General features: G+C 37.0%; 3 protein-coding genes across 3 annotated transcripts; 2 read left to right on the top strand and 1 right to left on the bottom strand.

Annotated features, from left to right (window-relative positions):
- Positions 1 to 557: 557 nt before the first annotated feature.
- On the bottom strand, positions 558 to 3,407 carry LOC105270733 (type 1 phosphatidylinositol 4,5-bisphosphate 4-phosphatase). The gene is made up of 6 exons (XM_011311858.1): positions 2,908 to 3,407; positions 2,645 to 2,829; positions 2,134 to 2,343; positions 1,932 to 2,072; positions 1,621 to 1,675; positions 558 to 1,379 (listed from the first exon to the last, which is right to left on the bottom strand). The coding sequence occupies exons 1-6, from the start codon at positions 2,990 to 2,992 to the stop codon at positions 1,294 to 1,296; spliced, it is 762 nt and encodes a 253-aa protein (XP_011310160.1). The 5' UTR covers positions 2,993 to 3,407; the 3' UTR covers positions 558 to 1,293.
- A 421-nt stretch (positions 3,408 to 3,828) lies between these two features.
- On the top strand, positions 3,829 to 7,841 carry LOC105270732 (protein lifeguard 1-like). Its single transcript, XM_011311857.1, has 4 exons — positions 3,829 to 4,022; positions 5,030 to 5,092; positions 5,499 to 5,585; positions 5,785 to 7,841. Exons 2-4 carry the CDS (start codon positions 5,044 to 5,046, stop codon positions 6,603 to 6,605), a joined length of 957 nt encoding a protein of 318 aa, XP_011310159.1. The 5' UTR covers positions 3,829 to 4,022; positions 5,030 to 5,043; the 3' UTR covers positions 6,606 to 7,841.
- Positions 7,842 to 7,956: 115 nt separating this feature from the next.
- On the top strand, positions 7,957 to 10,775 carry SrpRalpha (signal recognition particle receptor alpha). Its single transcript, XM_011311856.1, has 4 exons — positions 7,957 to 8,203; positions 8,419 to 9,638; positions 9,827 to 10,241; positions 10,416 to 10,775. The coding sequence occupies exons 1-4, from the start codon at positions 8,087 to 8,089 to the stop codon at positions 10,539 to 10,541; spliced, it is 1,878 nt and encodes a 625-aa protein (XP_011310158.1). The 5' UTR covers positions 7,957 to 8,086; the 3' UTR covers positions 10,542 to 10,775.
- Positions 10,776 to 11,306: the final 531 nt, after the last annotated feature.

The raw sequence follows: 11,306 nt of genomic DNA, 5'->3' as shown, positions 1-11,306 counted from the left end.
TAACATACTATTGCAATATAATAATTTCATTAGGAGTATATATATTGAAAAACTTTGATTTAAAAAAATGTCAAATTGTTCAATTTCATTGCATATCTCCTCGATTATCAAATATTCAGTTTTTAAACAATATTTCGATTGATTTGCCATTAATAAAAAAAAAAAATTGGAATTATTTAAATAAAAAAAAAAATGAATGATGCCGGGATTGAACCCGGGCCGCCGGCGTGCCAGTCGAGCACGTTACCACTAGGACAACGCGCTCATTTAAAAATTTAAACTCATTAGTGGTATATCTTCAACCTATTGAATAATTTTTTCCATTGAAATTCCACAAGAGGTGGTTTCCCCCTTCCGTACGTGCTACTGTCGGCTAAATTTCAATTAAACAAATGAAAAACAAAAAGCATTCGTCACTCAAACCCCCAGAATTGAGCCTCTACTTCAATCAATCCTCTTTGACCTGTTGCATCGGTTTTTTGTGATGTTATTGGCATGGAAATATCAGCGCATGCGCATCCGCACTCCCGGGAAACGAAATGCAATTTCAAAAATGCTAATATAAAATCACGTATTTTTATTCATCCATAATATTAACCATTCGGTAATGACATGTGAATTACATCTGTAATCGTTAATTACATTAATTACAGAGGAGATGATAAAAAATAAAAAATTTCCGAACATTCACGTGGATTTCTAAGATATTACAACCAACAGATGCCACATGAATAAATACAATTCAACCTGTCATTCGTATGCAACGACAGGATCAATGAATATTAACAATTCGCAAGGATAAAGGAATAGTAAACGTAAAAAATATGGATTTCCTTATTTTTTTCACCAAGAAAAAAAGCTTTCACAATCTCATGGAAGTTGCACTCTCGACTCACAACTCTATATACAGTCACTGTGGACTTGTCATAATCACCCCAATTGTCGTCTTTATGCTTTTACTCCTCCACTCCAGTAGTTGCCAATTTGTCGTAGGAAAGAATTATAAGAATTTAATGATTAAATCTATTATATCTCCATGTAAACACTCGTGATTTATCACGAAATGGCATTGCGATTTATCGAGACATATATCTCTCCATTTACAATTGCTTTCACCATGCATTTGCCCCCAAGACTGCGCTTAATAATGAATTCATGAAAGAATAATTCTAAAATTGGTTATACGACATCAATGATAAAATTAATATTTCTGTTCTCTCAATTAATTGTATACGTGTCGCTTTCTGTTGCATCTTCTGGGTTATTGCAATTGCTGGGTTGTATGGTTTACTCCTACAATGGACCCTCTATTAGACTAATTTTCAGTGTACAGTAGTAGATGCTCCTCCCGAGGCACAGCAAAGCCACCAAGAAAGCGCCTGTTGAAGACAATTTATTGTTAATCCAATTTTTTTTTTATCACCAGCATATATAGCGATTCGCAATTTTTCTAGGCCCCTGGGAAAAACCAGACGGTGATATTCGCATTTTTCGTGTTTTCTCGGCTAAAATACATATATTTATATGCATAACTTAGGTATGCGCCGAAAAAAGCTGACAGAAAATGTTACATGCTTTTTTTTTTAAAGGGAATATATGTACTCCAGGATACAGACTTACCCACATATGCCACGTAAATGCCACCATTGGTACCCACCAGCGAGTATGTGCCAACCTTCAAATTTTTCAACAATTTTGATTAATTAAAGGGTTATTAATATGAAATTAAAAAAAAATTATTTTTTAATTGGTTATCGAAGTAATAAATTTGAAATAAACACAGGCAATTGGATTTTTAAAATTTTTGGAGTAAAACGATTTTTAATGAGTGTCCATATTACTCCAGTCCCCTGAAGATATAAATTGAAGAAAGATATACATTTTTTTGGAGAGTAAGATGAATTATCTGGAATAATTGAAAAAGAACGTACGGTAACGGCGATTCCGATGACAAGCGCAATGAGGCCAATGGTGATGAACATTATTCCTCGTCCTTTAGCGAAATCCGGGCCTACGGAAGAGACTTTGCGGCAATGGGGACATCGGGCGAGTGCGTTATTCAGAGTATTGAACTGGAAGATGTTGATGGAAATAATAAGAATAGCTGTTGGGGGATGGTGATGAGGGACTCACCAAGAAAGTGTCATGACAGTGGGCACAACAGACCCTGCACATTCCTGGCATCGAGAGTACTGGTGGTGTGACAGGACTAGGCGCCAGGTTTATGATACGTTTGCAGTTGGGCCTGGGACAGGCAATTCTTTGTGATACACTCTTGCAGATCAAGAGACAATTGCAGGGGCATCTCACATACTTTTTCCCTGGTGGAGCATTTCTGATTGGCTGGCCAAGAATAATTGAAAAATCGATTGAATAGCATTGAATTGTGCATTTAAACCATTAAACCTCCAAAAAATTCTGTTTTCAAATAATAACGAATGACAAGTCGATTAGAAAATAGGTGAATTTTTCAGGAATATCTCCGAATCTAGAAGAGATATCGGAATTGTTGTGAGGACTTTTCTGGAGGCCTAAGTCTCGCCTGCAAAAAAGGTCATGGGAAAATTCTCGGTATCTCCCTTGGTTTTCGATATAATCCCCAAGAACTGGAATTATTCATTTTTTTAGAATGAATTCTTGCTACCGTGGCTTCATTGCACTGGCTGCACTTGACGACATGCTGATCCCTTTTCCCAGAAATATCAATCATAGCCTGACAGACCCTGCAGGTGACCATCGGCATTCCACTCTGATTAGAGGACTGATAAGGTGGGGGCACCTGATCAGGACCAATTGGCGATACAGTGTTGACATTCGATTGTGTACCGTCTACACCGGGAACGAAAAATCAATGATAATACTCGGGTCACCAGAATTTTCACATCCTGAAAATCATCCTTAACTTACCAAGGACATCACTGCTCTGGGAACTGTACGGCACACTATCATTCCTGAGAAGTGGTTGGCGTTCGGCCTCTTTACCATCATCCATTGTGCTAAACAAAGCCCTTGATGATTCAATCTGTCAATCAGGAAAAATTCCACCAAAAACTCCCACCAATGGCGATCAATGACACCTCCTACCCGCACGCAATAACTGATTGAATTTATTTACTTATGCCAGTTATTGCACACAACTTCGAAATCTCAGTCCACTCTGGTCGCCATCACGATTCTTGTCAGCTAGGTACATACAAATTCTCTAGGTCTGGAATTGAACGCTGTCTGGCGCTGGCGTGAAAAGGTCACGACAAGATTGACGGTATTTAACACTACAATAAACCCAATGAAATATAGATTTTCATGTATCTATAGTATCGATACAATTCACTCAATCAAAATAATCCACTTGGAAGAGGCTCATCAAGAAATCTCACTACTGTCAAAAACTTAACTTTGAGTGTATTTACCAGAGAGGATTGACTAAAGTAGAGGCTCAGTTATGGGGGTTTGAGTGACCCCACCAGCATCGTAGTACTGCACCCCAAAAGGGGGAGGGCGCTCAAACCCTCAGAACTGAGCCTCTACTTTACTCAATCCTCTTTGGTATTTACAATCATCTGCTCAAGGATCTGAGAAAAATCCCAACGTGACATCTAGAAATCAGTCACCAGACCAATGGATCACTGGAATTTTCCCATATTTTCCTATTATGTATAATTTTCCTATTTTTCTCGGAGTCTGCATTGTTATTTCAATCTTTAAAATTATTCGAATTATTAGGATTCATTAGAATAATTCAAATTAAATAAGATAATTACCAATTGATTGAGGATTCAGAAGGAGATGACAGCGCTAGGGACTCCCATCCTTTCTGTGATATGTCATCTAAATAATCTTCAGTTCCGCGACATAAATTTCCAGGGAAACCCGTGAATTTTGTACAGTTGTACATTAGCCCGACGTAAGAAAACAAATAGTAATTAAGTAAAATCCGGGCTATTCAGGTGTTCATTCGCTGAAATTTATTCACAAGGAGTTGACATTCCACGGAATTTCTTGAAAGGGGTGAAAGAAAAAAGGTAAGTCCACCTTCACTCATCGCATCGATTCCCCCTTACTTCCAGAATGTACTTGATGACGCATTACATTCGCACGTAACAATAACTGATGGATAAATATCATAAAATTATACCGCGGTGCAATTATTTCGTAATTGTAATCAAGGACGCCATTTTATCATGGCTACCGGCTGATCAAATGATCTCCAGGGCCGGCACTTGTCTGAATAATAAATACCGTAACAATAATCATTAATCATCAAAATTCCAATTAAATCCTTGAATTCCATTATTGAATTCTCCTCTCCTTTTTTTATGGAATATTTAAAAAAAAAACGGAGGTTTTTGTCGTTATTTTGACATTGTAATGTAATGAGAGATAAGTAATGAAGGAAGTGCATTGATGATTCTACTACGGGTTGATAAATTCATCCTCCAATGTTTATTTATCTCAGAAATATTCTCAGCAAATATTCAGCCTCAAGATAATTATTCTCTGCAATTAACCAGATATTCTCAAAAAGCAGATATTCTAAAAACCTTATATAATAAATGTTCTTCCCACCGGATTATTTAATTATGGAATTTTATATTTATATTTTCCCCTAAAAAATTGTGCTGTTGACTCGATGTAAAATGTAAAATCATACTCCTGGATTTTTTTTTCACACAGCCAACACGTGTCACCAGGACTATCATGAAAATAAATCCCCAATTAGCAAAGAGTGCATATAATCGGGATAACAAGTTCATTCTGAAGCGCATGTGCGGCTTCTGCAAATGTTTGCGTTCTAAGCATTAAAAGAATGACCAGTCATGAGTTATTAATGGACCGTTCCTCGATAACAGGAGATGCTATCATTATCTTATGAAATATTTGTTGCGAAATTATAATTTTTATTGAGTTACAGAGAGCTATAAAAATATTCAGCTAAATTTGACGTTGCCAACCGTTTACAATTATCTTGATACTCATATATTTTTTTGGGAGTGAGATAAGCGTGATAACAGGAGGCATTATTTTTCAGTATAAATCAGAAAGATGTCCAACTGGCAGCAGCCACCAAATCCAGGATACCCAGGCCAACAAGGTTTTAATTTTTGTTTAAATGTCATTAGACAAACCAAAAAATCATACACAAGTGTTATTTAATTATAAATACACAGTTTCACTGAATTCCATTGAGAAAATATTTGGTAAACATTCATTTGTATTTATTTCTCTATTTTTAATCGAGTCACAGGGCTGATTTCCTCATGACCCCCTGATGCACCTCGATGCAGTTAGAGCTAGGCACTTTATTTTGATATAATTTGAATAATCAGCTTGAATTTCGCTTCACGAGTTCGATGAATCATCCGCAGAAATACCGATAACACGTTGGTGACACGTCACAGTGGAGTGATTAACAATGATATCATTCACTCGTTATCTTATCTTGGAATTGCTTTTATCTGATGTGTAACCCTTTGAAATTTTTCTGTTTTTGCGTTCAGGGTATCCATATCCCCCTCAACCGGGCTATCCACCACCAGGAGCTGAATTTAATCAGGGATATCCCACTGGATACGGCGCCCCCCCAGGTATCATCATTATTTCATATAAAAACATTCAAAAAATTTTCATTCTCTTCATCTCTCGCATGGACTAATAATGAAATTTTTTGCTAATGAGCTCCTGGATTTATTACGGGATATTTTCAAAAAACGAAATATTTTTTTTGTTATTTTTGAATAATTTAAAAGGGATTCCGATAATGAATAACGAAATACGGAATTTTAGCTCCTGGATTTGTTCCTCCCGGAGGTTACGGTCAAGGTCCACCGCCACCACCGACAGCAGCTCCTTTCGGGGGGCCACCACCAGGCGCAGGAATGTACGGCAGCAGTGCTTACGCCGAAGACCCAATGCACGACGAGATAAAGGGCTTCGATTTTTCGGAGAAGAGCATTAGAAATGGATTCATCAGGAAAGTCTATTCCATCCTCATGGTTCAATTGTCGATAACAGTTGCGATGATCGCATGGTTCATGTACCATGCACCAACCAGACGTTACGTCCACAGCCATACCTGGTTGTTCTGGGTTGCTTTCGTCGTAACGATTGTCCTCATAATCTGCATGGCATGCTGCACCAACGTCAGACGCAAAGCACCTATGAATTTTGTATTTTTATTCATATTCACTATTGCTGAGGCAATTCTCCTGGCCACTGCCTCCTCCACCTACGATGCTGAAGCTGTGCTGATGGCAGCCGGAATAACAGCAGCTATTTGTCTAGCTCTGACTCTATTCGCGTTCCAAACCAAATACGACTTTACCGGGTGCCACACCGTCCTCTTCATCGCAATGGTCGTTCTCATGCTCTTCGGCATAATCTTCATATTCATCCCGGGAAATAAAGTTGTTCATCTTGTTTACGCGAGTCTAGGAGCACTTCTCTTCTCCTTCTACTTGATCTACGACACCCAGATGATGCTTGGAGGCAAGCACAAGTACTCAGTGTCGCCTGAAGAGTACATTTTTGCAGCTCTCAATCTTTACCTCGATGTTATCAATATTTTCATGTATATTCTCGCTATTATTGGCTCCTCACGCGACTAAATGACACTCCAGAGATTGATTCACTGGGCAATTTCATCTTGCCCTCAATTATTCATGCGTATTCCTGAGGCTATCGGCAGGATGCAGTGCGTTTATGACTTTATGAAAATCGAGGGCAATTAACTCATTTTTCAATTGAGTTGGGATATTACTACTTACGAAAAGTATTGAATGGTTCGAGTAAGACTTGGTGTCGATAATTTTTTTTTCCTGTTTTATTAATCGATGATTCACTTCAATGTGATTATTCTTGAGGACTTTTGATTGGGAATAATCAAGACTCAGAAAAGGGATTCAGTAGGGAAGTGGTAAAATGTTATGGAATAAAGAATTTTTTAAGTCGTAGCCGTTGAATTAAACCATTCGAGCAGCTAAAATGGCCTTCAATATTCTGATTAATTAAAATAAATGAATGTTTGTGTGAATTTTTCAATTTACTGAATAATTTTTTAGTAAAATATTGTAAAATGGTAAAAATGCCAGATTTTCGTTCGAAATTTCTTATTTCTACGATAAATTAACGACTAATAATGGTCTTGAAGTTATGCTTTACCACTTCGCTATTTAATGATAAAAAATTACGAAGATGTACCCTCCATTCTACGTTGAGTGGCTTTATCTAGTCTGTAAGTCAATATAAAAAATGTAATTTATTTTATTTTCTATAAATACCCAACGCTGGAGACAGCTAGATAGTTGTTCTACAATAATTTCATATTTAAAAAAAAAAAATGAAGCAATTCACCAGTTCTTTTTTTCGATTAGTTCAATTCACCACATCGTATGCATTTCAGGTATTCATTGAAAATTACTTGAATTTTGCACTGCTACTTCTTCGTACTGCTGAATTATCGTCCCTCATTAGCTTTAATTAATTTCATATTCGTAATCGGATATATTTTGTTTAATTGTATAAAATAAGACATATTGTAGAACATCGAAAGTAAAAAATGTCTAATGATTAAAAAGAAATCAAAAGTGAATATTGAAAAATCATGAAGAAGTATGCATTATACGCTATTTTTAAAATAATTAAAAATGTCTTATTGGCACTATTGAGTATTTTTTTTTTTTTTTAATAATTATTTCAGCAATCGGAATTTCTCTTGAAATCCAGAGTTTGAGAGGATGGAGAAGCGGTGGGCATATTGTTTATTGCGAAATGACAATTTGGAATTATTTTCATTGTACCATTATATTTATCAATTAATCTTGGAATAAATAAAAAAAACATTATTATTCAAAGTCACTGCAATCAATTCCTTGTACCTCGCTATTTGAATTTTCATCATCATCACCTCAACATTTAAAATTCCCGCTAAAAGACGTCGCCAACTTGTGTGGAACTTCCGGTAATCTGACGTGTACATAAATGATACCTCAAAAACAGCTGTAGGTTATCCTCCTGACTGAATCATAATAAACAGTTATAAAAAGAGACGTAAATAATATCGTGAAAATTTGATTTTTTCATTTAAAAAATGTTGGACTTGTTCACGATATTTAGTAAAGGTGGAATTGTACTCTGGTGTTTCCAGAGTACATCACAATTATTTAAACCGAGTGTTAATGCACTCATTAGGAGTGTGATATTACAGGTGAGTTTTTTTTTTAATTTGCACATTGTCATTGTGAATTAGCACTCACGAATTCCGGAGTTTAATTTATTTCTGACTGTGAATTCGCCACATCATTCTCCTCGTCCTTCTAGTAATTATATGAAGGACTAACATATGTGCACATTCTGTCATTATATTTTATATTTTTCATTGAAATGCGTATTATATTTATATATTTTATTTATAATTTCCAGGAGAGAACAGGTGTTTCAGCATACGAGCATGACTCTTTGCGCCTTCAGTACAAACTTGACAATGAATTCGAGCTGGTGTTCGTGGTGGCATACCAGAAGATTCTGCAGCTCTCGTACGTGGATAAATTTCTGAATGATATTCACCTGGAGTTTCGGGATAAATTTAAGAATCAGCTGGAGAAGTCCCAGTGGTTCTTCGATTATGGAAAATTCGTGGGCGATTACCAGAATATTCTCATGTCTGCTGAGCAATGGGGAAAACAGCAGGCAAAAATGCCCAAGCAAATGCGAACGTTCGATGAGAGCGCTAAATCCAAAAAGACTGTTGCCAGTATGATAGAGAGAAAGGACGACAAGGATGACAAAAAATCCGGAAAGAGTAAGAAAAAAGCAGCTGTTACCCTTGACGAAAATGGAACGCACGTACAAGAGAATGGAAACGATCAAGTGAATATTACAAATGAAGATGATATAGACTCCGGTGAAAATTCATTGGAATTGAATTTGAAGAAGTTGAGCCAGCGTATAACCAAGAAAAAAATTGACAAGCAAAAGAGTCCGAAGACGGAAAAGGCAGGAAAAAAGCCCCGGGTTTGGGAATTGGGAGGTACAAACAAAGATCTGGCAAACCTAGAACGTACCCGAGACAAACCAGCAGAAGAGGGCGAGAGGATTCAAGCGAATACTGCGCTGATAGGTCAGATGAGAGGAGGCATTCGTGACTTGGAAGTTGAATCTGACTCCGACGAGGAGGAGATTGAAGTTGTAACCCAGACAAAGCCTGAAAAAAAATCCGGTGGTGGGATGTTCTCAGTCCTGAAGGGTCTCGTCAGCAATAAACAGCTCACCTCCACCGATCTCGATCCTGTCCTTGAGAAAATGAAGGACCACCTGATCGCCAAGAACGTTGCATCAGATATTTCTGTGAGTCTTTGCAATTCCCTGCGAGCCAAACTCGAGGGCAAAGTCCTGGGGACCTTCGAGAGCATCGCCAGCACTGTGAAGACAACTCTCACTGACTCCCTCGTTCAAATTCTCTCCCCCAAACGAAGAGTTGATATCCTGCGTGATGCATACGAGGCCAAAAAGGAGGGGAGGCCTTATGTCATGTCTTTTTGTGGCGTCAATGGCGTGGGAAAGTCCACCAATCTTGCGAAAATATGCTTCTGGCTAATTGAGAATAATTTTCGGGTGCTCATTGCAGCTTGCGATACTTTTCGGTGAGTCCAGAATTTTCCAATGAATAATTTCAAAATCGAAACTGGAAATAAAAATTCTATCCAAAGTGTGTTAAAAGATGAACAGTAAAGTTTATTTGAATTATTATCCTTTTATTTTGCTGACGGGTCTCTGATGCATATGGATTGGTTTTTTTTTTTTTTTTTTGCCAACATAATTTATATTCCAGTGCTGGAGCAGTAGAGCAGTTGCGTACCCACACCCGTCACTTGAATGCACTTCATCCAGCTGAAAAGCATGGAAATTCCACGATGGTACAATTATTCGAGAAGGGCTATGGAAAGGATGCAGCTGGAATAGCTATGGAGGCGATTCGCTTCGCCAAGGAATCGAGAATAGACATTGTATTGATCGATACAGCTGGAAGAATGCAGGACAATGAACCACTGATGCGTGCCCTAGCGAAATTGATAAAAGTTAATCAGCCGGATCTCGTTCTATTCGTTGGAGAAGCACTCGTAGGTAACGAAGCTGTTGATCAGCTCGTTAAGTTCAATCGTGCACTCGAGGACTTCAGCAATTCCGCCACTCCTCGTACTATCGATGGAATCGTTCTCACTAAATTTGATACTATCGATGATAAGGTAATTCCGCTGCAGACTCCTCTTTTTTTTATTCCTCCACTCTTGTGGTTGATGGCAATTGATTTATTGTTTCATTTTATTTTCTTATATATAAATATATAAAAAAGATTTTAATGGTGAAGTGAAAAATTATTTCATTTAATATTTCGTTTCGTTTAAAAATTATGATTTCAGGTCGGCGCTGCCATTTCCATGACTTACATCACAGGTCAGCCGATTGTTTTCGTTGGCACTGGTCAGACTTACACTGATCTCAAGACCCTCAATGCCAAGGCTGTTGTCCACGCCCTCATGAAGTGAAATATACGAATTTATATTGCGTACAGAGATAAATAAATTTTGATGGTAAAAAGGAAGATTTTACATTCAAAGAGTATTTTTCTTGCTGAAGAATAAAAATTTTTTGAATACAAAATTTTCTCGTCCTACATCACGAAATAGTGCATCAATATATCATGACGATTATTGAATGCCATTTGTATATTTATATAAAATTAATAATGCTGTTACCAATAAATTCGACTGTTTTAAAAATTCCAGCTGACCGCAATTCAATCCCAATTCATCCCAATTAAATATAATCGAACGGTTGATGCAATATTTCCTTCAAAAAGCATTGCGAAAATAAATTCTCTTTCCCTCAATTTCATATTCAGCATTGAATCACAAGTGAAACCACCGAGCCATGATATATTTAATTGATAAATCGTGCTCAATTACATATTTTCCACTCCATTTCAATACTAGAAATTAAATCCACAATTGCTGACTTGTGGATTCTATTTCATTGAATAATTAAACCCCCCTCAATCAATCATGTCAAGACGTAAATCAGTAATTAAATATCCATGAGCTTCCTCATTAGAGAGCATCTCTTTCGGATTGAATATCACGTATGAGAGAAAAAAAAAATTCTCCGTATGAAAATTCTGTTAAAATATTCTCTTTTCTCTCGCATCGACTCACACTGAAAATTTCGTAATATTGCGATTACAGACAGACGTGATTTCTTCCGACCGAATGAATAAATGTAATTCAAACCCAAATCAATTACTCATGAAATAA

The sequence above is a fragment of the Fopius arisanus genome, unplaced genomic scaffold (assembly GCF_000806365.1).
Source record: "Fopius arisanus strain USDA-PBARC FA_bdor unplaced genomic scaffold, ASM80636v1 scaffold00094, whole genome shotgun sequence".
NCBI classification, from domain to species: domain Eukaryota; kingdom Metazoa; phylum Arthropoda; class Insecta; order Hymenoptera; family Braconidae; genus Fopius; species Fopius arisanus.
Note: the sequence above shows the minus strand (reverse complement) of the source record. Positions and strands in the feature narration are given on the sequence as shown.